Here is a 27332-nt window from a genome sequence, read left to right on the forward strand (position 1 = left end):
CGCGGATGCGCAAGGGAGGAGGATCGTAGGGGATGGGCGGAACAGTCGAGGATCGAACGGCAGAGACTAGACGAAAAGAAAAAAAAATATAAGACTAGTGAGATCGTGAATGAGTCGCCAAATTAAAGGAATTGAATCCAAAGGGCGCAATAGCTATTGAAAGCTGCTATGACGGAGCTCTCAACAGCGCGCAGCGCTTCACCACAACGGTAATGGTGGGATTGAGATTAATGATCGTAGACAGTGAGAAGAAAAGTCCCCATTACAGGGTAAGTAAAAAAAGAAAAGAAAAAGAGGATGAAGAGAGTGTCGAGAAGAATGGACGGAAACGTGCAGAGGTCCGTCTTGAGGCCAGATCGACGAGCGGAGCGGGCAAAGAGAGACACGCCAACACAACGTGAGAGCGCTAAACGGGCCCCTTAGAATTTCAGCCCCAAGACCCGAGGCTGACATCGGCCCATGTATTTTACGAGGCCATCTGATGGAATAGAGCTTACATTATATGTTTATCGATCTATATGAAGCGTGTACAATGTGACTTATTCAATTTTTCACCACCTTAAACTGTACCTCAATCCCTCAAAGTTTACGGAGCATAGAAGACCGATTGAAAGCGGAGAAGCAAAGCGCAGCGTACACAAACCTCGCCGCACGCGGGAGAGTTGCACAGCCACATCACTGGCCAGAACTGTGGCTGGTGTGTAACAGCTGGTGTGGCTAGTGAGATGGCGTAGTCAGCACCTCATGAGGCCCGGCCAAAGGTCGTCGCGAAAAGGTGGTACTCTCTCTAATCGCAACTCCGTCAACCAGTCATGGAGTCGTCAAATGGAAACACTCCCCTTCCGGAGGACATGAACAAGGCTCCAGAAGGTCTGGTCCTTCCTCCCAAGGATATTCGAGGTTCGTCTCCCTCTCTTTCCCTCGCGAGAGAATGCTGCTAACCGTGTTTTCCAGCGATTGTTGAAAAGACCGCGGGCTATGTTGCTCGTAATGGATTCGTCTTTGAAGGTGACAATACCCTTTCTGATCCATCAGATAAATCCTAGGCTAATTGTGAAACCTTTTTCATCCAGATCGTGTCCGTGAGAAGGAAAAGAATAACCCTAAATTCTCCTTCCTGAACGCCGGCGATGCCTACGAGCGTTTCTATCAATGGCGCCTCACCGAGATCAAGGAGGGACGTGGGACCGCTGTCTCGGCAGGACGTCCTGGCGAAGCTGTTGCTACTGCCGAGCCCGAGAAGCCCAAGGGACCTCCAGAACCTCCCGCGTTTCATTTCTCCGCGCGCATGCCTATCATCAATGCGCAAGACCTAGAGGTGGTCAAACTAACGGCGCTGTATGTCGCCAAACGAGGAAAGTCCTTCATGACCGCACTGTCGCAACGTGAGGCTCGGAATTTCCAATTCGACTTCCTCCGGCCTCAGCACAGTCTCTACCAATTCTTCACTCGTCTAGTTGACCAGTACACCATCTTGCTGCGACCCGAAGGGATCGACGACGCCACCACCCAGCAAAAGCGCATCGCTGAACTTGAACATAACGTGAAGAATAAATATCATATCTTGGAGCGCGCAAATCAACGGGCGGAGTGGGTGAAATACCAAGAGCAGCAGAAGCATCAGAAGGAGGAACAAGTAGAACAAGAACGCATCGACTATGCTCAGATCGATTGGCACGACTTCGTGGTGGTCGAGACAGTCTTGTTCACGGAAAGCGACGACCAAGCGGACCTTCCACCGCCAACCTCTCTCACGGACTTACAATCCGCCTCCTTGGAGCAAAAAGCTGCCATGTCCCTAAACCCGCTCCGCATCGAGGAGGCCATGCCCACCGACCTCGACAACCCAACCTACTATAATGCCTATCCTGCCCAACCCGAACCTTCCTTCCCCGTCCCACCACCTTCTGTCTCCCCTTACCCAGCCCAAGCAGCGGCCCCATATCCGCCACCCGCGGTGGACTATGGCAGGCAATATCCACCACAACCAGAGGCACAGCAAGCCCGCACGGAGTCGCCCGTGCCGGCACCGGGTCAACCTCCCATGCGCATTCGCTCGGACTACGTGCCTCGGGCCCAGGCCCGCCGCCAACAAGCTGCGGGTGCCACTGCACTTTGCCCGAACTGCCACCAACAGATTCCCGTCGCCGAGTTGGAGCATCACATGCGCGTCGAGCTGCTCGACCCGCGATGGAAAGAACAGCGCGCCAAGGCCGAATCCCGCAGTGCCACAACCAACCTGTCCACTGTGGACGTCGTCAACAACCTCAAACGGCTCGCAAGCCAGCGTAGCGATGTGTTTGACGCCTCGCTTGCGCCCGATCCTGAGGAGGAAGCGCGCCGCAAGCGCATGGCTATGGGTGCTGCTCCAGATGGCACCCTTCCTCCTGGAGTGTCTGCGCAACCGGGTCCGGCTGTTGGCCCTTCAGGTGTGCCCAGACCCCAGAATACAAACATTGAGGACCAGATTCGGCATTTCCACCAACTTGCCAAGCAATGATCTCGAAGCTTAGATCGAGTAATCTGATGATAATTGGTATTTAGCTCATCTGCGAAAAGAGTTGCTGTGGCACAGTGTTTTCGAGGCCTTTTTTTTTCATTTCGCGTCTTGATTCGCGTCTGGAGTTTTGGGGCGTGCTTTCTCTATACGTCTTTACCAGTATTCGGGTGGGAGAATGGATATGCGCCTTTGTACCATAGCTTTACCACTTTTAACGCTACCAAGATTTTGTCTCTGGTGAGCTTCATCTATCAAGTCCTAAGGATTCCGTTGCGATGTCTCCCTCATGATTTTCCTCAGTGCCTAAGTAGTAGTTCAAAAGGGCCGGTTCAGTGTAGGAATTTTGTGATACTAAGTCGACGTCGAAAGCCAGCTATGGAGGAAGGTTCGCTAACGCAACTATGCACGGATCCAGCGAAACCTTACGTAGACGAGCCCATCTGGACGCTTGGCCGTGCTGCGCGACTAAACAGTCGGCGGCATATGACTTCGATTGGTTTTGTAATTCCATGTTGATTGGGTATCTATGAACATCGTGATATGCAAATTCTTGTAGAGTAGGCTGGTCTCCCTCGGAACGAAGTGCAGTGAACGGACACTGAACATGTAGCATGAGACATGTACCATAAGCCTGTAAGTAACTATTCGGCCACCCTGGCCTTGCGGAATCCTTCCTTCTTCCGCCGTCTTTCTTTCTTTTCCTGTCTGCGCTCCGCCTTGGTAGCCTTGCGACCAAGCTTCTTGCCACTCTCGCTTCGGGTAAAAGTCTTGTCTTTCTTTGACTTATTCTTCCTTTTCTCTGTTTCGAATTGAATGAACTCTTCGCCATTTTTGAACTCTTCAGCCGCTTCATCGGCTTCCATCTCTTCGTCGGAATCGTCAGCTTCGGCACTGGACTGGGCAGTAGACGGAGCTGCGCTGGGGACACCCTCGGGTTGAGCGGGTGGATCCTGTACTGGCGTGGAAGCAGCCTTTTTGGCGAGCATTGCGGCTTTGATTTGAGCCCGCGCGCGCTCTCTGGCTTCGCGTTCTGCTCGCTCCAAATCGATCTTGTCATTCCCAGCCTGTTCAAGCTTGTCAGTGGTCTATCAGATCTGTAGCTTAGAGGACACTAGTTCTCACCAGTCCATGCTTGATGAAACGCCCTGCGGCAGCCTTGTCGAGGACCATGGTACGCTGCTCAGGTTCGGTTTCCAGCGCCTTCATCTTATCGAAGTATTGTCTCACACGCGTGATTTCCCGGAAAACGGGGTGCTGCTTTGCGTCCACTCCCCGAAGTTTTAGATAAGCTATGAAGAGGTCAGTGATGCCTTCCGAGAAGATTTCGAAAGTCAAGCTCACAGAAGATTAATGATTCGAGGGCATAGGTTGTCAGGACGTGGACTTTGGCCTTGTCCAAGATGGGCATGTTCTTCGACATTTTGTTCAGAGAACTGCCCAGCAACGGCTGCAAGGCATCCTCCAGATCATCCACGTTGTCATCCAGCTGCTCTAGCAGCGGTAGCAAATCTGCCGTATCCATGGTGATGTAGTTGTTGGTGTCGACGAAAAGTGCAGCAGGAAAAATTAAGACCGGTATAAATGAGGCGGTGGGGCAGGCGGTGGAGATCAGCGAGTTCCATCATTCGCGCATGGCGCTGCCGCGTTTCAATATTTCCTCGGCGCGCAACGAACAGAGCTACCAAGTGCATGTGAGGGCTTTGGGGTTCATTCGACCATTACGAAACGCAAAATGCCAATCTGAACACTCCATAACTCTCTTAACCCACTTCCGACTGGTCTTCCCGGACAGAGCCTCCGCCCATCATTATCCGACTTATCGCTCGGGGAGACGTTTTCCCCGAAACACCTTCAAAGTGGTGCTACAAATATTCGGGCGCCGCCCGCTATGGCGCAGCGGTGTGATAGACATTTGCCTTCAATGCCAAGTACGATCAAGTGGAGGATCTACGACAAGATACCTATCAACATGGGTGCAGGACGTCGAGGATATCTCTCGGGAGACCGAAACTCCTGGTCTGTCAGGGCGAGTGCACATTATGGGTCTTGGAAACGCAGGAACATTCATTGCTCACTCGCTTGCGGCACGACAATCTCCTCCTCCGATCACTCTCCTTATGCACCAGGCCTCGTTCTACCATGCATTCCGGCGGAAGAAGCGGAGCCTCGCTGTTAACTACAACGGCCTCGATGATAACAGAACAGGCTTCGATGTCGAAGTTTTGCACGATAATGTTTGGCACAGGGTACCTTCGAAAGAAGAGTATCTCGAGGCCAAGGAAAATCCAGATATTATTGAGGATGAAGAAGCTGTGCCCGAGGGGGAAGAACATATCGAATGCTTGGTTGTCTGTTGCAAGGCTTATATGACTGAGAAGGTGATTAGAGGAGTTCGTCACCGACTGAGCCCGGATTCGACGATTCTTTTTATTCAAAACGGCTTGGGCATCATCGAGAAGCTTAACAAAGAAGTCTTCCCGGATGAAAAGAGCCGGCCGCACTATATGCAAGGCGTACTCACTCATGGTTTGAAGAAGCAAGACTCTTACAAGATCGGCCACGTGAACGTTGGGTCATTGACTCTCAGTCCGGTGGCCACTGGCAAAACACCGCTCATTGAGGCCGAGAACGACACACATTGGGCTCCTACAACAAAGTACCTGCTACGCCTTTTGACTCTCACCCCTTCTCTTGTCGCCACTGCCGATACCCCAGCCGGCCTTTTGCAATATCAGCTAGAGAGACTGGCCGTTGGTTGTGTTCTCAGCTCGCTCGGCGCAATCCACGATTGCAAGAATCGCGAGCTCTTGTACAACTTCCCCGTCTCCCGCACTATGCGACTACTTCTCCTGGAGATCTCCAGTGTGATCTGTGCTCTTCCGGAGCTGCGTGGCATCCCAGGGATTGAAGATCGGTTTTCACCAGAGCGTTTGCGCCGACTGGTCCTCAACGTTGCCTCAAATCGCCCCGAAGACACTAGCTCGATACGGAACGATTTACATTACCAACGGAACACCGAAATTGATTTCCTGAATGGGTGGATTGTGAAGCGTGGTGAGGAACTAGGCATGAAATGCGTGCTGAACTACATGATTCAACAATTGGTGCAGAGCAGGATGTACATCATCAATCATAGGGAAGCCAGCGCGGTCCCGATCGACTTTGACAATGTTATCCTAGCTGGTGACAAGGGAAAGGATGATTAAGGCATTAGAAGTGCTTTGATTCTTCGTGCCTTAGCGGCATCATGTTTATCTTATTCGTGAACATACTTTTTCAGTTCGACCTGAAGGGTTATGGATTCTCTTCATCACAGGTCAATGGCCTTCAAGGCGTTTTCACAGATCTCTTTGATCTGGGCCCATCGCCGCAACAGCATCTCCGCCTTTTGGCGATCAGCTTGCACCATGGCATTCGATTGCACTGCGGTCTGCAAGGAGTTCATGGTTGCATCCGCCTCGGCAGCATAAGTCCGAATCCATCCCTTGATGATGGCTTCCGACTTCTTCTCATCTACTCCCTCAGTCGAGCCTTCGAGAACATGGGTCCTCCAATCCTCCTCATTCATGTACACTAGAGCCGCCGCAACTTCGGTGCGGTAGCACACCCCTTGGGAAATCAATTGGTAGTTACTGGCGAAATAATTAGCGTGTACCATACTTGAATATACCAAATCGGAAGTATTTTGGATAAATCTGGTCACTTACCCGTAGTATTGGTTCAGCCACAGCTCCTCTTGCTTCTCGGCGCTGTTCAGATCGCGGAAGATGATGTCGTCGAGGTAAATGCAGTCAGAGTCGTTCTTGTGCAAGAAGAACCCATCTGGAAATGCTCATGGTCGTTAGCTCGATCTCTAAAAAGGGTGCAATAGCAAGAAAACAGTGCTGCCTCACATTCTGCCAAAAGGAAATCATTCGGATGTGAACCATAGCTCATGTAAACCTCATCACCCTTCTTATAGTCTTCGGTCGCTCGCAAGGTGTACCCATCTTCATCGAATTTGACATCACACTGGTTCCAAAGTCAGTTGACCCTCCTTCTGAAGAACTCCCCAAAGGAGACGAGGTAAAATCAAGGCGTACCTCAACATCCGAATGATTGAAGTAATCGGCGAAAGGCAACATGGCCATAGCATCATTGCGGTCTTCGGGCGGTTCCTGGCCCGCGCCAACCCAGTAGAAACTCCTCGTATTAAGAATGAGCCAATGATACGAGAAAGACCGCCAATCAGTATCAGGCAGTGCAGCGGTGACATCTGCCCACGCCTTGCGCAGCCGGAGCTCCTGGCCCAGGAGAAGATTCCGATGCTCACTCTCATACTTCTTGAAGGGACTTCCCTTATCAATCGAGTTCCAAGTCCCAGAAATACAAGGGGGAAGAAAGTTGGGCTGGTTCGTAGACCCGTTCTCTTGATCACTGGCCTCGCTGTCAGGCCAGGGAAGGCCACCCAGTACTTTAGGCCACAGTATTGGCAGGCTATCTTCAAAATCTTGACGGGTAGGCCAGGCCTTGCGCCATAGGTCGTATTCTGCCAACTCTTCGTCACTCCCGTGGGTAAAGTATGCTGCCAGGATAGTCTGCACGGCAGTTCCTTCGGGGAATTGGTTCTTGAAGGATGAGGGGATTTTGTCCATTGTCAGGATCACGCTGGTTGGAACTTGGACAACAGCTTCTCCTTTCTTCATGGGGTGATGTCTATCAGCTTTTGTCTTCATATGGTGCCTTGGTTGGCGAGGATTGAGGGTTCCTACCTTGATTTTTCGAGTGGCTATCATTCCCAGACCTCGACCTGGAAAACGGGCTGGAGCGACGCCAAGGGCCTCAACTCCACGTTCCATGGCCCATTCTGTGAAGGCCTCGTGGTCCTCGCCGGGCCACCACTCTGGTCGTGGCATCTTGATCAGGCAATCGTGGTTTTGTCAAGGGACGGGCTTAACTGTGGGCAGTTTAGTATATGGAGCAAGGGCAAGGTTGTATTGGAACCAACAGAAGGCAAGGATAAGTTGATCGGATGTACTATTATTATTCAGGGATCCCTATCCTTGGAAGATAGTGGCCATCATGCAGGAATGAAGTTGATTCCGAGTTCTTCACTCTTCACACTAGTAAGTTGGTGATGGTCAACAAGTGAGGGCTGCCGATGTGGAGCAATTATCTGTTATCGATAAGCACTGGCTATCGCCGATTACGGGAGCCCACAGCGTCCACTAACGCTACCATCTCGGATATCAGACCACTCCATCACTCTGCGACTAGATAATCTTCGGTGTTTTACTGGACTTGGGGATACATGATGTCGGTTCTGGGGAGGCGAGGAGCTTGCGAGCTTCGATCTTTGGCTACTTCCCGCTCACCATATTCCGCGAACGCTTTGCGGCCCTTCTCCATTCTCAACCGTCCGCAGCCAAATTATCCTGGCCATGTCCCATTGACTACTATTGAGCGTGGTGCTTTGGCTATCGGTTCAGCAGTCGGGTCTCTGATCAACCCACGGAGAGCAGGTATGGCAATACCATCTGAGCTGACAATTAGAAGCTCCATCGTCCCATTCGTGCCATTGGCAGCTTCCTAGTCTACCCGAACTACAAGCCCATCCATCAAACTAATTCCCCGCTTCAGACCTAATTGCAGCCCTCGGCGAGGCCACCGCTACTCCATACTTTATTTACCGTCTTCGAGATGCAATGCTCTCCGATCCCACCGGCCGACGTATCCTCCGCGATCGACCCCGCATCACCTCCGAGACTCTCAACATGTCCTACCTTCGCACACTCCCCGAGAACTCCGTCGGCCGCACATACGCTACCTGGCTCGACCGGGAGGGCGTGTCTCCAGATACTCGGGACAACGTGCAGTACATCGATGATGAAGAGTGCGCCTACGTTATGCAGCGGTACCGCGAGTGCCATGACTTCTACCACGCGGTGACGGGGCTGCCGATCTTCGTAGAGGGCGAGCTCGCCCTGAAGGCGCTAGAGTTCCTGAATACACTTCTGCCCATGACGGGTCTAAGTCTGTTTGCGTTTATACGAATGAAGCCTGCTGAGAAGGAGCGCTTTTTGACGCTGCATTTGCCGTGGGCTGTGCGCAGTGGGCTGGGAAGTAAAGAGTTGATTAATGTGTACTGGGAAGAGGTGTTGGAGAAGGATGTGGACGAGCTTCGGGCTGAACTGAACATCGAGCGACCACCAGATCTGAGGGAAATCCGGAAAATGATTCGGAAGCAGCAGAAGCAGGAGAAGGAGAGACAGCAAATGTCGAGTTGAGAGCTTTATGCTCGCGAGATGCTTGTGAGGATCGTCTGTTCCTGGGAGAAAGTGTACGATTATAGTTGTTTGTCTGTCAAGAATATCCCCCAATGCAAAAAAAGGAACAATAGTAACGTCAACAAAATATATCCCGTCCAAGACGAGGTACCAGACCGTAAACGCCTGAAGTAAATTTTGAAGACCCCGAACAGGGTATCCAAAATGCGATAGGAAAATCAGGGAATGATCCAAAATTTTGGAAACACAAAACATTGGCCAGGGCTAAGCGCGAATCATGAACTGCCACTCGTCTCTTTTACAGATCGAGCAGATCATCATCGTCATCCCAGCCGCCTTTGCGCCGGCTGATCACAATCTTGTGTTCCTCCTCCTCTTTGCGCTGGTTCTCAGCCACGGCGTTCAGAAGCTCTTTCAACTGTTCCTCGGTCACCTTCTGGCGGATCTGGCCGGTCTGGGCAAGCATCATGAGCCGTTGCTCGATATCGACGGCACGCGACTCCTTGACGAGGCGGATGCGGCCGAGGCGATCGGCAGCAGCGGGGTCGAGGATCTGGTTCATAATGGCGGCACGGCGGTCGGCTGTGATCACGGTGGGTGTTAGTTCGTTGTTTGGGTCATAATGAAGTCGTAAATTATATTGAGGGAGACCGCAGCAAAGCGACGAGTCTCAATGACCTTGTGTCGCCCAGGTCTCGCGGGATGTGGACAGTCGGTGAGGGGAGGTTATGGTCACCTACATTCAGCTTGCCTGCGTTATAACCGTTTATTAGTCTCACTCAGGCCTTCCTATACCGTGGGATTGGCAACTCACCTCCTCTGGTCTTCCTGGCCAGCTTCTTGGCTAGGACCTCCGCGCTGGCCACCCTGCTGCTGCTGGAGCTGCGCAAGGCGAGCTCGCCTGATCTATGTGATTGTCAGAGGATGGATTCTGCCGGTCATGGGGAGAAGATGCGAACCTCTTCGAGTTCTGCGTCCGCCATTGTATATGTTGGTGCACGTGAATTGGAGCTTTCACGGTTTATCGGAGGGGAACTGTGCTTAAGCCCTGGGCGTGGGAGAAGATTGGATTTGGTAACCCCACCTTGTCCGCCTGAGGCTGCCACGCGGGGGGATCATCCATTCGATGTAACTGTACAGTATCTGGTTATCTATTCTGTGAACACTAGCGCATAATGGTATTGTCAAAAACCCGAGTGGTAATTTGTATGTTTCCGTTTGTACAATATGATACAAGCCCCCGTTTTAAAGAGTGTAACTTTAGGGAACGCAGGCTTCATTGATGCAATACACGCACAATATATGATCATCCAATTTAATGAATGACATGCATCATTGTCGGGGCAATAGGTAGCGTTCCTCAGCTTAGCACAGGAATATACAAGCAACAACTTTAGTGTTGTGACCGCCGAGGGTTGGCGTATAGGATCTAAGGCCCTCGTTGCGCGGAGAGGGGGCGAACAATGAATCAAGCACGTTTTACTTAACTCTAAGTCCACTGTTCACTTAACTGCGTATATAGTGCTAAGTTAGTGATGCCAACAATTGTATTTCTCTGTCTATATTACACGGGAACAAATTCGGCCGAAACAAATTAGACAGCCCCAGAACTTACTCTGAACTATATCATTTTTAATGTTTCGAACAAAAGTCACCACAAGAGTAGCGCCATTATTCATACAGGTCAAACTAATTTCGCTTCTAGGTGCTGTTTCCCGAATGGATAGGGCAATCTTGAGGCGTTAGATTGAAGGTCTCCGCGGCCAATATAGAAGTGCATAGTATAAAGCGTACAGTAGGGAATAAGGTTAAGCGCAGCAAACTTCGATAACAACGACTAGCCTCGGCAATTCGGGAATAAATATAACATAAAGGCAATACTCTGTCTTCTGTTTCGGCTTTAAAGGGATTGAACGATTCTAGCAAATCTTAACCATCGGCTTTAGTGACAGTAACTTCCAGCATAACTAAGCCATCAAATTATATTATATTTTTGATCGAGGTAGCGTTCGTTCAAAAGGGCGTCCGTTTAGGATCATTTTCGTTCAAGATACTATTAGTTCAGCATACTGTTCTTTATGACAATCTTCATTCGAAATAATGTTTGCTTACGACCACGTTTCATTCAAGATATTTTTCATTCAGCATGATCTTCGTTTAAGACAATCTAAGTTCGTCAGATTACAAAGTTCGTCAGATTACAAAGTTCGTTTGGCATCTCTATATTCTCAATGTTTACCTTCTTTTTGCCAGATCATCAGCCGAAGTGAACAAATTCAGGTAATCATGTAAAAAGTCAATATTCACAGACTGTTTATTCCACGCTTTTGTGCTTCTACATTTGCTTCCTGCCTACAATAAACTACCTATGGCTAAAGTATCATCCCATACATACACAGACAGCGCGGTTGTTTTTATGATGACCAACTCAACGTAGTCAATAGATACAGTTAGAAGTGAGTAATCTATTTTATTGAGAATTAGCAGACTGTCCATATTCCCACTTGGATTGGGCATGAGCGGCCAAGTAAAAGATACATCAACTTTGATGAAGTTAGACTCGATGATGTCACTCTACTATTCATCAAATAGCTATTCAATCATATACCTGGGAGTTTTTGAACGTGGCTAATCATTTAGTCTTCTTGGATGTTAGGGCCATCTATAATAAATATCCTCCTGCCACCATCTTGTCATCGTAGTACATTTTTCCTGTGATCAAGTCATTTTACAACCACTTTCTTTGCAAAATGCCAAATTCTCCCTTCAATGCTTATCGGTGAAACTTGGAGCTACTCGCTCCGGGGATGCTGTGACCCCCGAATACTTGTAAGCATCCACTAATGAGAACGTGATCTTAAGAATAACATTCAAAATAGGCTGTTGTGCTTATCTATTTCTATGCTGTATCTTTGGAAAGACGACTTCGCGGTTTAAAAGAGAGAAGGAAAGCCATTTTAGCGTTGATGTAATACGACGAATTTCCTTCTTGCCAATAATGACACCGATCATACGATTCTAGTGTTGTTTATTTTCATTACTTACCGCTTGTGGGCTATACTGGTTACCAGCCATGATGCAAAGAACTAAAATTAGGAAGCGCTTCCACATCAAAAGCTCGCCCTTCGGAGATTTCGTGGAGTCTGTCTGCTGCACTTGCTGTATTTTGGTGCAACAGTCTCAAGTCCAGACTAATAATCAAGAGGGATATAATTCGGTCACTCCAATGAATTACTCGGCGAATTAAAGGACTTGAACTACATTATCTAGCGAGCCTTATGGCTGACTATTCCGAACTGAGAATATGATCGATTTTTTCTTCACGGACAAACAATATTGAAATAATTTTAGCCAGTCTCATCGGCTTGTGATTTCAAGGCCTAGATGTACTGCTTACTCAGGGACCATCTATCACCACATACCGAACGCATGTGAACCACAGCGCGTGGAGAGGATACCAACCGACGTAGCAGATCCGATTCCGAAGCATGATTTATGTCAATTAGAAACTCCCAACATTCTCTCACCGACAAGTGCCGTGTAACCACCCAGATCTAACGGGTGTAATTTACTCGTGCTGAGCTGAACATAAAGCTTGGGTTTTGCAATCTTACACCATGGTCAGATTCAATATCAGACGGGATGACTACAAGCGAACTGCATACCGTGGAATTTCCATGATTTTTAATGACTTTCTTTTATCCATACTGTCGGGACATATCCTTCTGTTAGAACAAACTAGCGGCGACTCATTGCTATCGACTGATGGATAATCTACCTTCCTCGGTGTACGTATTATTGCGCTAGGCTGAGGCTCTGGCGTTGTGACCGCTGAGTGCCAGCGTACGAGATATGTGATGTTACAATTGTCAAAGAGGTTGTTCAGTCATTGGATATTTTGACAGCTTGTTAGGGACAGCTTAAACCCTTTCTTACATAGCTGAAATCAAACGGCGGGCTGCAAGCCCTAGATACTGAGGGGACGACTTCGTACAAATTGAAGGATACCTAGTCCCGATTTCAATCGTTATCAAAGATCGGGAACCAGAACAACAATTTCCATAACAATTTCAGTGTTTCAACATGAAGTGATCCTCTTGTTGTCTCAGTACTTCGGGACTGGGAAAGAGACAGTCAGTCCAGCTAGGCGCATATTATACAGGAAGAACTGCCCCCTAGATAGGCGAAGGACTAGAGGTTACCATCAGTGCTGATCAGTAAGCTAGATGAGAAAAACGATATAGAATAATGTCGCATGCCAGTGCTTCAATCCATAAATATCTCCCGTTTCCTTCGGAGGCGCTAAGTAGGAAGCGAGTAGAAATGTATCAAATCTTCATAAATAAATTTAAAATCCAGTTAGAACAATTAGGTTATATCAAGTATATCGACCTCGAAGAAGAACATCCTAGCAAAACGCATACAGGTTTGGTGTTCCATAAATATATTGTAGAAGTATTGAGTGAAATCGAAGACTGTAAATTGTAATTCCACTTTCTAAGCGTTAGATAATCTCCCTCTACACCAACACCACCCACTCTATATCCTTGCAGGCGACGTAAGTGATTCAAAATACATAGACTCAAGTGGAAACAGCTACAATAGGAGACAACCTAAGTGTAGCCCCCAGCGTGCTTATCCGACAACCTCAAAGGCTTGCGACACGGTAACCTTTTTACTGATTCCCTCAAATCTAGTTGTTGGTTGTTCGGAGCGTATACTAGAAATAGAATGCTCATGGTGTTCGTCGGGACCAGCGGCAGTAGAAATAAGATACGCTCGATCTTTCTAGCTAGACAAGAACAGGCTTTCGGAACTTTTATTGGCGACAGAGCGACTGGAATGCGTTTGCCAGCTTTCAAGCTCATTGTTTTTTAAATAGACCCTTTCCGTCGTGTTGCTTCTCATATTTTTCATTGTGGTGAAGAAATAGTTCATCGCAGGCAGGCAGGCACAGATAAGGCTAATTGCCGCTTCGGCGTTGCTATAGAGGCCTAGTGATCAGCAATAAATTCGCAAACTTATCTTCAGAAAAAAGCAAATAAACACAATGAATCCAGAACCACGTGGTATCAATCAATCAATCAATCAACACTCTATTAACCTGATGCAGCTTAACTAGTGGCGTAATGGCTATGCAGGCGTTTCCTGTAGCGGAAGCGAGAGTGATCCGAACGCTAGACCCGCACATGAAACAGTGGATACATACAGTAGGAAAACGGCGTATTACCACGTGGTATTTGTCGTGTTGCTCTGTGTTACCATGATCACCAGTCACCAAATACTAAACCCTGTAGCAAGTCCTCCAGCACCAAGAATCCCGACGACTCGCATTTTCTTGGCTAAGGTCATCTGACGTGACCAGATCATTAGGACGGGCAAGTCTAATATCCATAAGTCACCAGCGATGCTAATGACGGAGTTGGCAATAATAACCTTCCGCTAGTCAAGGCACTTACCGCTACTGGAGGTACCCAGCTAGTATGCCGAGATGGGGTCGCAGAAGAATATCTTGATGAAAAGCTCTGGAACATAATAACACAGCATGACGCCAACGCTGATGTATATAATTTTGACCTTACGGCGGTGGGGAGCAAAAACCCTCCCCATAACTGATAGAAGGGCGATCTTGATAATAAAAACCATAGGAACATAAATAAGCGTGGTCGTATAGAAGGCCTGGTTTCGATTTACTTATTAGCGTGCTGAAAGAGGTGCCAGTATATCTCATTCACACTTTTTGGAACTTAATAAACTCGGTTTCAGGGACATCCCAGGCATTGTATCCGCCACCATAGGAATTGACTATATCGTAGTTAGCAATATCTAGACCAATTTTTAGGATAGTGGGTGCGCACGTATAAGCATGCATGCGCAGAAGGCCATGAACAACGCCCTTGAAGAAGTTAACAGTAGAATTAACCGACCGAAAAGTTAAGAAAGCCAAAAGGCATCTAGCAACTGCGAAATCTGTTGAATATGGCAGTCAGTATCCTAGCATAGTGAAATGGGGATAGTTTCTGCTTATAGTCTTCTGCATTAAGGCTCTGATGATACTGAGCTTTGATCCATATCTATATAACGACAAATATCGTGACGACTATGATGCACAACATTTGCGTCACCAGGTTCACTGTGTGTAAGATATCTGTAGGATGTTGCGGCGGCACTGCAAGCTATGCCATTCCCGTAGTTCCAAATCCCGGAAGTCGAGGTTCTAGGTCGGCTATTTAATGTAAAAGCAGGGAACCGATATAATACTCTGAAGCAGCACCGATAGTTTCACGCAAAATGAGCAATTGAGATGGTCTAAAGAAATTAACCTAAAGCTACAGAAAGATACTTCATTACATGGTATATCGTGAAATAATTTGTATTAAGGAATGGGTCTGTCGCCTTGTACAGACAATGCTTATTTCTGAGATTGTCGTGAGCTCGCCTATCTTGATTGTGGTTCGTCCAGCGAAAAGCACGATAGGAATGAATTTACGGGTAGACTAATTACCTAAGTACGGAGTTACCTGATAGCTAGAAAGAATTCCGAAGGAAGAACTAAGTTCAACGAAGGATTAAGTCTAGTGGGTACAGTGCGGGTACAGCGCCGGAGTGCAGGCTTATTATGTCGAAGATCGTCTAGACTACGCTATAGAGCGGAGCGAAGCCGAGCAAATCTTACCGTAAGACTTTATACTAGATTAATCACAAGAGACCTATAACCAGCGGGCTAGAAAGTTTATCGTTGAGTACGAAGGATATCTAAACGAGATTGGATTCTGCCGAAGGCTTTTATACAAGATTCGTAATTCGGGGTCCCTGTATAGATAGAGAGAACAATGAGAGAATGAACTAAAATAATATATTCAGAAACCATTCACACCTAGAACGGAATTTATCCTTTGGCCCAGGTATACGGAACGAAGATGATCATGTCCTAGTCTGTCGTATCGGCAATACCTGTAGCGATGACAACTAATAAATCAAGTAACTAACTACTACTTCGTCGCCCACATCTTCTTCGTCATGTATCTTTATATAGCATCGCCATATAAAAGGTACCTACTTCCTAATTCTAGTCTTCCGTATTTATCTTAGTATTTTTACCAAGTATGACTAGATTTTCTATAGTAATATAATAATTCTATAATAAATAGTATTATATCCAAGAGTAATTTAGGAGTTTAAGGTTAGAATTAGAGAATTAAAATACATTTTAAACTTCCTCGTTGTGAATGTTTTCTTAGAGAAAAAAAAAGAGGAAATTATTTCACCCTTCTAAGTCTAAATTCCTTTTTAAATACTAGAGGTAATTAAGGGAGATAGATAACGATCTATTAGTAAGAAAGAAGACAAGAAAATTTAATTCTAATATATATTTATATTCAATAATCGAATATACATTACTATGTACCTTTCATCTGGTGATACTATATAAAAGGTACATGACGAAGAAGATGTGGGCGACGACGAAGTAGTGGCGGACCCACAAAGCGAACTGATGGGAGGACGCAGAATGTAAAACTGGAAGGGACGGATATGGTTCAGGATCGTTCGGGGCGGCGCGAAGCCTAGCGAGACCAGAGACCCACAGCGGGCTGGAAAGATTATTGTTTGAAATAGGATCCCAAGTGGCTTTTATTCAAAGCTTCGCTAGTCGGGTTAAAATGCCCAGGAGTAGCTTCAATATATTCTAATAATGCCAAAGGGAAGACTAGCACTAAAAGGAGGAATTATTCCCTTTACTAAGTGTTCCTTTTCGCTGCCTCTGTCTGAGTGATACTAAGGATTGTCCCCGATTTTCTGTAGAATTTCCTAGCCGAAGTTGCATTATTGTCCTAAGTGGAGCAGTAGAGAGTTGGAATTTATGATTTTAGCAATTCCCATATGCGATGAGAATACCTTCCGTACTGTATTGAGCTACGAGGTAAAGGACGACGGTCGAGGTCGTCCAAAGTAGCCTAGGCTTCCCAAGCTATGAAATTTTGCATATCGTCGAACAGTCACCCAACGGCTCGATCGTACCAGGAATTCTCATTTGACATATCATTCTTGGCTGTAGAGAAAAAGCCTACATTGCCTCGACTTGGTAAGGGCAAGGGAAACAGTACGGACAATCATGTATTTACGGTAGAAAGGATCGACTGAGACCAATTTATCAACTGGAATGAATTGATATAAGCGAGATCCCGTGTGGCTCGGTGCAGGCCAAGACCCCCTCCGAATGTGTGAGGAAAGGTTTGAAATAGCCACACTCGGGGCCTTCTACAAACATTTCATCTCTGCTCTCCCCCTTTCCCACGGTGCACTTTGTGTAATTCTCACTATGCCTTTTCTGCTTTTATTCGCAACATCTCTAAAACGTAAGATGACGTGAGTTTAGTAGGCAATCGTTCCAAGGACACCTCTCATCTGTTTTATGAGGAATTTGAGTTGTCGGCACAGGTGAATGTAGAGCCTATAGAGATATTAGTTGATGATTGGCGCAGAACTATGAAGGTAACACATATACCAATAGTTCCATCTGCGTAGGCAGCTTTGATTTGAATGATGACGCCGTAGGTTGCACCGACAAGGATGAATATACCGAGAAGAACAATTCCAATGTGGAGGAAGAACTTGACCTTCTGCATAAGAGATCCCTTCAAATAATGGCCATGGTCGTATAGCCACAGGAGCCCGGGGAGCGATATAGCGAGAGGAGCAAAACAAAAAGATCCAACCAATGCAATCAGGTAGTTGAAAATAGGAATAGCTTCTGCGAGAATGAAAGAAATGGCGCCTAGAACAACCGTACAGGCAAGCCAAGTCCCCCAATGAATCACCGAGTTTGCCTGCAAGTGACGAGTCTTGCCTAGGATTCTGACGAAGAGGTATTTTGCTCCAATCTAAAAACCATATTCAGTTGAGATCACATAGAGAGGAGACGGAAATTTCCTAACATGAAGATAGAGCGTGGCGCTCACAATTAAGCCCAATAAAGCGACGCCGTAGGACACCATCTTGATCGTTTGGCCCGCGCTCTGGACAAGAGCCTTGTTAGTTCACACTGATGGAAGTAGATTAGGACTGGGGTAGATGACAATCACACACCCCCAATGATGGGCTGGCAACCCATTGCCCACACCAACGGTAAACAACCAAGCTAAAAGCAAGATACGACGCCGTAACCAGCCCCATGCATGGATAAAGCGCTTTTTTGTAGTCTTTCGGGTTACGCATCTCCGAGATGACGGGGAGAAATGCGCTCGTACCGGCGGAGGAGACGAATATCGTGCTTGACGCGACCATACCGGCGGCGAAACCTGGATTGTTGATAGCCACATAACCAAGATCGTAGGGGCCTGTCTGGGGAGCAGCAGCGGGCCGGTCCCGCGTGGTGACACCAATGACCACAATCAGCACAGCAACATAGATGGAGATAAAGCCTGCATACGACAGCCAGCCAACGTGAGTGAGTTTGCGAATTGAAGCGGTCGCGATCACTCCTACCATAGCGATGAAGGACCACCAGACTGTACATGCGGCATGGTGGGAGAGGGCATTCAGGGCGGTAGACACGCCGACTATTCCACTGCCAGTGACAAGAACATAGCCGATAATGAACAGAAGGCCGGTGATTTCTTTTCCGACGACACCCCCAACCACCTCCGCCATATCTGCAACAGAGTGGCAGTGAGGGCGACGCAGGCGAAAGTTTCCAAGGATCACGAAGGCATATGTATTGAACGCGCCCCAGGCAATGATGCTGATTGCACCACCAACAGCACCAAGGGAGAGCAGGGCCGAAGGGATTGAAAGCACACCTGTCGCGAAGAGAACTTTCACGAACAGAATACACGCTTTGAACCAGCCTACATCGCGAAAACTTACACCATCTGCGGTTTTCTTAAAGACTTCAAGCTCTTCAGCTGAGTCTGAAAGGCTGGCGTGCTCCGCATCCGTGGACGCATGCGCTTTTTGCTCTTTCTCTGTCATTGTAGGAGGTTGGAGGCTTCTGGAAACCTCGCCTGAATAATTCTGAACCTGAAGCAGAGTGGAAGGCAAGATCGAAGCTTCTGTTTGTGATGTGGACCGACCGGGGTGCAGGTCTGCACTCAAGAGCACCAATTGGAACCCCTGACCCTCGTTTATAAATCGACAGAGGAAGGGAAATTTCTCCGATTTCGCTGTCTTTTTCTTTACTTTATTGATTGTTTTCTCCATTCTCTTGGGTGGTTGACGGGATTCCCGGGTGGGACCAGGAGACGCAGCCCACGGAGCTAGCGTATGCACTTGTACGGAGTAGGGCTCCTGATATGCTCGAAGCTACTATTCTCCACATCCCAGGTTGTCCGTTCTCCACTCAATATGGACCCAAGATGGGTCCTCTGGGTCCTATGGGTCCTCTCGTTCTCTCGAATCAGCTCCTCTTGAAGTATCAGTACATCTTTTCCAATTGTTCTTCTTACCCCTCATCCCTCCTGAACCTTGCCGTCTTTGGATTTGTTTATGGCATCATTCTCTTATCCCCATCAATTAAAGAACCTCTCATGGATCAAGGATATCAACTTGGAGTTGACGTCGGTGGTACCTTCACCGACATATATGTTCTCTGTCCTCACGGCCAAACCGTTCGAGCCAAGGTCCCAACCACAATCCCAGACCAAAGTATTGGTATTCAAAATGGCATCAAGAAAGCGCGAGATATCCTCAAAGCTCAATGTAACTGGTCTGGGAAGTTCCAATTCATCCACCACGGCACCACAACTGGCACCAATGCTGTTCTGGAGGGCAAAGGCGCGCGTACCGCTCTTGTAGTCACAGCGGGACACAAAGATATTCTGGCACTGCGTCGCTCTCAAATCCCAGGTGGCTTAGGTGCCTGGTTGCACTTCACTCCGCCAGAGCCCATCGTTCCATTAGAACGGGTAGTGCAGTGCAAAGAGAGAATGTCGGTCTATGGAGAGCGTGTCAAGGCCGTCGATGTCGAAGATCTTCGACGGAGCCTACGCATTTTGAAAGGACAGGATCCCGAAGCTGTTGCCGTTTCCCTCCTCAACTCTCACAGCAATGATTGTCATGAGCGAGTGGTAGAAAAGGTCATCCGAGAGGAGCTCGGCCCCGGCGTAGCCGTTATCTGTTCTGCCGATGTGTTGCCCGAGCCAGGAGAGTACGAACGCACAGTCACGACCTGTACAAATGCGCTAGTCAAACCGGTGGTCCAGACATATTTGCGAAATCTTGCTGATAAGCTTGCGGTCGAAAGTGATATGATTCGAGTACTCAAGAGCGACGGTGGATTGACCAGCTTGGATCTGGCGGGAGAATTACCGGTCACTATTCTCATGTCAGGTCCAGCCGGAGGTGTCACAGGAGTAGCAGACGTCGTGGCTCGAGGTACCCCTTACAAGAACCTTATTACTCTGGATATGGGTGGGACGTCGACAGACTGCGCTCTAATATATAACGGCCAACCTCGGCTTCGACGCGAGACCACTATTGACACCCTGTCTGTTCGCTCTCCTGCTGTCGATGTTCATACTGTTGGGGCTGGTGGAGGCTCTATTGCGACATATATGGAGCTCACCGAGACGTTGCGGGTAGGCCCCGAAAGCGCAGGCGCATCACCAGGACCTGCATGCTATGGAAATAAAGGAGATCAAGCGACGGTAACGGACGCGAATCTAGTTCTGGGTTATCTACCCAAGACCTTGCTGGGAGGAGACTTTGTGCTGGATATGAAAGCAGCTATTCCCGCTGTCGAGAATATCGCCTCACAAATGAACCTACCCGTCTCCCAGATTGCTGAAGATATCATTGCTCTCACCAACGAAACCATTTACGGGGCATTACGTCTTGTGTCCGTAGAGCAAGGATATGACCCTCGAGAATTTGCTCTTGTGGCTTTTGGTGGTGCTGGACCTCTACATGCGAACGCCGTCGGTCAACTACTCGGGGCATGGCCAGTGATTATCCCTCCATCACCGGGCATCCTGTGCGCCCAGGGCGACGTGACTACAAAAATGACCCTTGAAAAATCTGCCACATTTATTCGGCTGGTGTCCGATACGACCTCGGCCGCTGTTCGGGACCAGTACGGTGCCTTAGAGAAACAGGGCCGGGAAACCCTTGAGAGGTCTACAAGTGCATCATGGACCATGACATGGAAGACACAGTACCAGGCCGATCTCAGGTACAAGGGCCAGGCGTTGACGATCACGGTTGATCTGGACGCAGATGAGCTAGCTCTCAGCACTGATGAGTGGCATAATGTGCTCCGAGAGAAGTTTGACCGCCAACACCAGCAGCTTTTCACTTACTGTCTACCTGACTTTGAGCTGGAGTTGATACGACTAGGAGTGATACTGATCGATGACTCCCCTGTTGTTGATATTCCGCAGATTAAAAAGGCCCCATCAACTAAACCCTCCCCATCGGCAAAGATAGGGGAGCAGACCATCATCGTAGAAGGCGAGCAACAAAAGGCTATACTGTGGGATCGCTCAAAGATCTCTCAGCAGGGTGTGCAGCTAGCCGGGCCATGCATCATTACAGAGATGGATAGTAACACATTGATTCTCCCCGGATATTATGGAGAGATAGACAGTGTGGGTAACATTCTGATCCACCCATCTGGCAAGTCCAAGGATGCTACCAGTCATACAGTCCAGTCTGCCAGTGATCTCGTCAAAAGTACTCCCCTTATTCCCACCTTGATCTCTGCAGCACTTGCCTCTATCCGAGGTGAAATGGACAAGATGATGTTACGGTGCAGCATGTCACCAGCTATTCGCGAACAACAAGATGAGTTCAATGTCATCACAAACAGCAAAGGTCAGATGCTGGTGGGTCAGTTTGGGAGTTTTATCACCCAGTTCCTTGATGTTTGGAAAGGCACCATCGAGGAAGGCGATGTGTTCATCACCAACGATACCTACCAGGTGCAGGGGGCTATCAGCCATCTGAATGATATAATTGTTCTGTTGCCCATCTTTTACGACCATCAAATCATTGGCTGGGCTTCGCAGTTCGGTCATCTAACAGACGTTGGTGGTATGGTCCCTGGGAGCATGTCTATTAACGCGACCTCAGTGTTCGATGATGGTGTTCAAATTCCCTGCCTCAAGCTCTACAGCGGTGGAGTCATGAACTCTGATCTGGTGGAGCTTTTGTGCAGAAACTCTCGTCAACCTGATTGGTACCGATCCGACCTAACAGCCATTGTGGCGGCATGTACTATGGCCGCGAGACGAGTTTGCGAGCTGGCTACCCGTTTTGGCTGTGAGGTTTTCCTGGCTGCCTCTGACGAGCTATTGCAACGGAATCGTGCTGGAATGGCAAAGATCATCGAACGACAATTAGACGACAAAGAGAGCAAGTTTACTGACTTTGTGGACGATGACGGCCACGGAGTCGGGCCTTGGGCTCTCTGCTGCTCTATGAAAAAGATTGACGGTAACCGTCTGCGGTTCGACTGGGATGGCACTTCACCACAGAGCCGACACAGTATCAACTTTTATCTCTCAGAGACCATGTTCAAGATGTTTATCGGGTATTATCTCATCGCGGCTGCTGCGCCAGGTACCGTCATCAATGATGGATTCCACGACCTGATCGACGTACATATTCCCGAAGGCACGGTGCTCAAGCCTGTCCGGCCTGCACCAATCTCTTGTCGCACTCATCTCATGGGCCGTACGCTCGATATCATTCAAGCCCTGATCGGTCAAAAGAACGATGCATACCAGGCCGCAGCTGGATTTAGTGACTCGCCCCACTTCTTTTATTCTGGCTTCAAGCCTGATGGCGAATGGTTCCAGCTTTATCAGATCGGATTCGGGGGGGTTCCTGCACGTCAGGCCGGCGACGGTCCCGACTGCCACTGTCTTTTCCCCGCGATTAAGTCCATCCCCACAGAAAGCATTGAGCTCAATTATCCACTGCGTATTGAAGTCAATGAAAGTGTCGCTGATAGCGGTGGTCCTGGGTTCTACCGTGGCGGAAATGCTCAACGCACGGAGTATCGATTCTTGTGTCGTGGTGAATTTAGTTTGCACGATGATCGGTGGTTCACCAAGCCATGGGGTCTGAAGGGTGGCAAACCAGGTCAAAGATCACGAAAGACCCTATACAGGTACTCTAGGTCGGCCGAAAATCCCCCTATTGAAATCTTGCCCTCCAAATGTGACCATATCCGCGTTGACGTCGGCGATCTTCTCGAGTGGGTGACATGGGGTGGAGGTGGCCTGGGCGATCCTCTGACGCGACCTGCTGAAAAAGTGGCCCTCGAAGTCCATCGCAAGCTAGTTACAGTGGACGGAGCCCGCAACGGATATGGTGTTGTTGTGAACAGCGACTTTACGGTAGACCATGCGTCAACTGAACGGCTGCGGGCCAAGCTGCATCTGGAGCGTGCCCAGTGGGGGAACTTCCGATCTACGATCGCGGTGGAAGTATCGAAGAGCTGCGGGAAACATGTCTTGAAGAGACGGGGCTTGCCCCCCTTCGCCTCAATGGGAAGTCGAATTGTATGGGCCTCATGTAGGGAGGGAGTATGTCAAGACATGGTACGCCGACATGAAACTTCAGAACCAGTGGAAGATTGATTAGAAAACGCATGCTCGAAGAATGGATTGTGATGGGACGATCATCAAAGCCGCTTCTAAAGGGACTATTACAAAAACGATGGGAAAGTAGTAGAGTAGAGCAGCATAGAAAGACTTGGTGCAATTCTACTATCTGAAGGAAAATTCTGTATTTGTCATAAACCAAGCTCCAGTACCCATCCTGCTTTGGAGGTCTTAGTAAGAGGGATTGTTAGAGTAATATACCACAACAGACTGGTACTATATGCAGACGGCGAAAGATGGTTATTCTTATAGACTGATTTATGATATACCGGTGCAAGTTGGTATAATACTGAGATTGCGAAGGGAGAAAATAAGCATGAGCTGACGGGGTAGTCCGAAAGCTGTGCATTCAAAATCCATTGAGGCAGGTCTGAGTACTTGCACAAAGATAAGACCGCAAACAACTGCAGTTTCCACCCTCCTCGGGTTTACGATCCCTCAATTCCTTAGGGGAGGGTTGTTAGTCCATCAACGAGCGTCACACCAAGGCTAGCCTTGATGAATTGTTCTCCGTTCCTCGTCTAGGTGGGACTTTCTTTCTGCCGTGACAGGCCTGTACTCTCATCTCTATCGCTGCTAGAGGCAATGAGACGAGAACCGAGACGAGGGCTTGCATCGGCGTTGTATTCGGCGAGGGGCTGAACGTAGATGGCAAGCTGTTCTTCGAGTTCGTAAAACATTTGATCCACTTTTATAAGATTTTCGTACATAGCGTCCCTTGCACCCTGTTACACTCTGGAACTGTGTGAGGACTTGTCCATTGGCGGTTAGCGGACAGGATAGTATTTCCTTCCTAATTTGCCTAATTAACGCATTTTCTCGCGAAGAACTACATTCATTCCTTGTCGGAGCTTCTTCAGGAATGCCTTTCTCGATAAGGAGGCTTTTTTGCTCCGCAAGAGCCGTCTCTAGTGTATATACTCTGCACATAAGATAGTCACATGGAAGATCTAGGGCGAGCTTCCCCAAATACCCACCTCATTCGGTCCCAAACGCTCCGGAATTCAGAACTATAGATGCTTGTCAGAATTCTTGTCTCGCAGAGAATGGAACTTGCGGTGAGCGTGCAGACATACCTTGTATAGACTGACTCCAAGTCCAAAGAACGTAAGCTCGAGCTGATACAGTAGAATCCGAAACAGTTTTCGGAGTACCCCTTAGACACTCAGACTTCCTTTCCCAATCACCCAACCTCAATAGCGCTAAACTAAATTCGGTCAGGAAAAGACCCACCATCTCTTCTTGATGGCTCTCAGGTAGATCGCCAAAGGTACCGTAATGATAGGTCCTGGCATTGAGCAAATCATACGGAGTACATGCCGAAGCGCCCCATGGGTACAATCCGGAAGTCAAAAGAGAGCCCCTCTCGACACACGTAATGTTTCATTCACCGCCCAATGAGTCAACATTGAATACGGTGAAGTCTCCACAGGCTGATCAGTAACGCTCCCTGGGGACAATTCCAAGCCGCTTCAAACACCATCAGCTATCCCCAACAATGGCTGGCTTCTTGGCTTTTGTGCGATACTCATATCTGAAAGTTCTCGTTACCTTTTCAAGATTCCTCATCAAATGTTTCACATCGTCGCCAAGTCCGAGACCTGACTTGTTGTTACAAATTCCGTCTCGTGACCAGAACCGCACTATCAAAGTCCATGTCTACAAGCCATACGTGGAAGACGCTGGAAGCTCAAAGCCCGCTCCCGTTCTAATCAATTTATATGGGTCGGGCCTCGCGATCCCTCTTCATGGTCTTGATGACGATTTTTGCCGATATATGGCCAAAGCCACCGGCTACGTGGTGCTTGATGTCAATTATTGTCTAGCTCCTGAGTACCCATTCCCCGCGGCTCTCAACGACGTTGAAGATACTGTAAAATATATTCTTGATCACCCAGACGAGTACCAGGCCTCGCAGCTCTCTGTGTCCGGATTCTCATCAGGCGGCACTCTCGCGCTTGCTGCCTCCACAACACTCCCCCGTGGAACATTTCAATCACTTATAGCGTTCTATCCTGCGACAAACCTTTTGCAGGATCCAAGTTTGAGGAAAGCCCCAGCGCCAGGCGGGAAAGACCGCTCGACCTTCTGGACAAGGGTCTTCCGAGAATCTTATATCAGGGGAATGGATCCTCGTGACCCAAGAATCTCGCCCGCATTTGCCGATACATCCCATTTCCCAGCCAACATGCTTTTTTTTACGGGGGAATTGGACGCTTCGGCGGTAGAAGCTGAAGAATTAGCTGGGAGAGCGATGAATGAAGAACATTCTGACAGAGAGGTCATAATTCGGAGGATGAAAGGCTGCGGGCATGCGTTTGATAAGAAACTCACCGGTGAAATGCTTGTGTCGGCCAGAAATGAGGCATATGAACTCGCTGCCAAAACCTTGAAGAAGGGTCAGGAGATCAGTTTTTCAATTTGATTTTGTACGTAGCTGCGAGGGCGACGGAGAAGTATATGTGGATGACTTTATTCGATTTACCCAAATTTTATTTGATGTTATGCAGATTGCAATGGTTCTAGATTTGAACCGCGTCTGTTCTCTATGAACGATGGTATTTACGGTTATTCGCTGGGACCTGTAATTTATAACATACCTGTAATGCCAAAACGTCCCTTTTTGACCATGAAATTGTCCATGAAATTCTGTATTAGATTTTCAGCAGGTTCCTTATATACTTTGGGCGCCATATACCGTGACTCAGTGACTAGTTTGATAGCGGTAGAGAATTGGTACGGGCGATGTGGTAGGAGGGCCTCGAGGGGTGTTAGGACTTTTGCGTAACGTAATTCCCGCTTGACCGGGACACCCGGTTGAGCGGGACACCCCATCCAAAATCGCGTCTTCCTACTTACATACTAACTTCAACCACCTACAATACCACCAATTCGCACTGAATCCTCGCAGAAACTAGTCAATCAAGAGGGCAAGATTCTATTAGCCCTTAATAATCTTAAAAATGGCCGTGTCAAATCTATTCGCGCAGTAGCTAGCCTTTATGCAATACCGAAGTCAACACTGTATGCGCGCGCTGAGGGCCGAATTGCACGCGTCGATAAGCGCCTAAGTCGCTATAAATTGACTTAATTAGAAGAGGATACGCTTATAAATAGATTCTCTCTATGGATTCGCGTAGAGTAGCGCCTAGGCCCGCTACTATTGGAGAGATAGCGAATATCCTACTAGCTGCACGCGGTAGTCAACCTCCGCTTACTGTTGGTAAGAACTGGCTAACAAAATTTGTTGAACGTCGCGATGAGCTTCGAACACGCTACTTAGTACGATACGACTACCAGCACGTATTAAACGAAGACCCAAAAGCTCTACGAGCCTGGTTTGCGACTGTACAACGCGTAATTGACGAGAACGGGATATAACTAGAGGATATCTATAACTTTGATGAGACAGGCTTTGTAATGGGCCTTATATCCTCGTAGAAGGTAGTTACGCGAGCTGAATTCTATAGTCGGAGACGTCTTTTATAGCCAGGAAATCGCGAATAGGTTACTACGATCGAAGTAATTTGCGCAGACGGCTATTCGCTACCGCTATGTGTGATTTTCAAAGGCAAAGTTGCTATTGCTAGTTAGTTCGATAACCTACCGAAAGACTAGCGATTTGAAGTCTTAGCTAATAGCTGGACTACTAATAAGATTGGCCTACGCTAGTTATAAAAGCTCTTTATCCCGTTAACGAATTCGCGCGTACGTGGCCGGTTTCGCTTATTGATCCTCGACGGGCATAGTAGCTATCTTACGCCTTAATTCGACCGAATCTACGTAGAGAACAACATAATACCTCTTTGTATGCCTGTATATTCTTCACATCTACTATAACTACTAGATGTTAGCTGCTTTGTAGTAATTAAGAGAGCGTATAGCCGTTTCGTGAGCGATCTTACGCGCACAGGATATAACTATATCGACAAGTACGATTTCTTAGAGAATTATCAACAC

General features: G+C 48.1%; 10 protein-coding genes across 10 annotated transcripts; 5 read left to right on the forward strand and 5 right to left on the reverse strand.

The window, feature by feature from the left end:
* Positions 1–812: 812 nt before the first annotated feature.
* Positions 813–2500, forward strand: N7458_001679 (SURP domain-containing protein; the record flags this gene model as incomplete). The annotated part of the gene is made up of 3 exons (XM_056905062.1): positions 813–900; positions 955–1008; positions 1074–2500. The coding sequence occupies 3 exons, from the start codon at positions 813–815 to the stop codon at positions 2498–2500; spliced, it is 1569 nt and encodes a 522-aa protein (XP_056769169.1).
* A 641-nt stretch (positions 2501–3141) lies between these two features.
* On the reverse strand, positions 3142–4022 carry N7458_001680 (Sas10/Utp3/C1D family protein; the record flags this gene model as incomplete). The annotated part of the gene is made up of 3 exons (XM_056905063.1): positions 3142–3564; positions 3623–3789; positions 3842–4022. 3 exons carry the CDS (start codon positions 4020–4022, stop codon positions 3142–3144), a joined length of 771 nt encoding a protein of 256 aa, XP_056769170.1.
* A 366-nt stretch (positions 4023–4388) lies between these two features.
* On the forward strand, positions 4389–5706 carry N7458_001681 (ketopantoate reductase family protein; the record flags this gene model as incomplete). Its single annotated transcript, XM_056905064.1, has 2 exons — positions 4389–4399; positions 4440–5706. The coding sequence occupies 2 exons, from the start codon at positions 4389–4391 to the stop codon at positions 5704–5706; spliced, it is 1278 nt and encodes a 425-aa protein (XP_056769171.1).
* A 104-nt stretch (positions 5707–5810) lies between these two features.
* Positions 5811–7395, reverse strand: N7458_001682 (uncharacterized protein; the record flags this gene model as incomplete). Its single annotated transcript, XM_056905065.1, has 4 exons — positions 5811–6132; positions 6208–6322; positions 6394–6511; positions 6583–7395. The coding sequence occupies 4 exons, from the start codon at positions 7393–7395 to the stop codon at positions 5811–5813; spliced, it is 1368 nt and encodes a 455-aa protein (XP_056769172.1).
* A 398-nt stretch (positions 7396–7793) lies between these two features.
* Positions 7794–8766, forward strand: coq4 (ubiquinone biosynthesis protein COQ4; the record flags this gene model as incomplete). Its single annotated transcript, XM_056905066.1, has 2 exons — positions 7794–8001; positions 8120–8766. 2 exons carry the CDS (start codon positions 7794–7796, stop codon positions 8764–8766), a joined length of 855 nt encoding a protein of 284 aa, XP_056769173.1.
* Positions 8767–9064: 298 nt separating this feature from the next.
* Positions 9065–9749, reverse strand: N7458_001684 (DNA-binding protein; the record flags this gene model as incomplete). The annotated part of the gene is made up of 4 exons (XM_056905067.1): positions 9065–9435; positions 9507–9517; positions 9581–9672; positions 9726–9749. 4 exons carry the CDS (start codon positions 9747–9749, stop codon positions 9065–9067), a joined length of 498 nt encoding a protein of 165 aa, XP_056769174.1.
* A 3805-nt stretch (positions 9750–13554) lies between these two features.
* On the reverse strand, positions 13555–14652 carry N7458_001685 (uncharacterized protein; the record flags this gene model as incomplete). The annotated part of the gene is given in 6 exon segments (XM_056905068.1): positions 13555–13750; positions 14057–14208; positions 14226–14323; positions 14349–14445; positions 14504–14571; positions 14625–14652. The coding sequence occupies 6 exon segments, from the start codon at positions 14650–14652 to the stop codon at positions 13555–13557; spliced, it is 639 nt and encodes a 212-aa protein (XP_056769175.1).
* A 2525-nt stretch (positions 14653–17177) lies between these two features.
* Positions 17178–18738, reverse strand: N7458_001686 (uncharacterized protein; the record flags this gene model as incomplete). Its single annotated transcript, XM_056905069.1, has 4 exons — positions 17178–17218; positions 17273–17648; positions 17703–17783; positions 17854–18738. 4 exons carry the CDS (start codon positions 18736–18738, stop codon positions 17178–17180), a joined length of 1383 nt encoding a protein of 460 aa, XP_056769176.1.
* Positions 18739–19121: 383 nt separating this feature from the next.
* On the forward strand, positions 19122–23348 carry N7458_001687 (uncharacterized protein; the record flags this gene model as incomplete). The annotated part of the gene is made up of 1 exon (XM_056905070.1): positions 19122–23348. The coding sequence occupies one exon, from the start codon at positions 19122–19124 to the stop codon at positions 23346–23348; it is 4227 nt and encodes a 1408-aa protein (XP_056769177.1).
* Positions 23349–24870: 1522 nt separating this feature from the next.
* Positions 24871–25797, forward strand: N7458_001688 (putative carboxylesterase; the record flags this gene model as incomplete). Its single annotated transcript, XM_056905071.1, has 1 exon — positions 24871–25797. One exon carries the CDS (start codon positions 24871–24873, stop codon positions 25795–25797), a length of 927 nt encoding a protein of 308 aa, XP_056769178.1.
* Positions 25798–27332: the final 1535 nt, after the last annotated feature.

This window comes from Penicillium daleae (assembly GCF_028827525.1).
Source record: "Penicillium daleae strain IBT 16125 chromosome Unknown utg000002l_segment0_segment0, whole genome shotgun sequence".
Classification (NCBI taxonomy): Eukaryota; Fungi; Ascomycota; class Eurotiomycetes; order Eurotiales; family Aspergillaceae; genus Penicillium; species Penicillium daleae.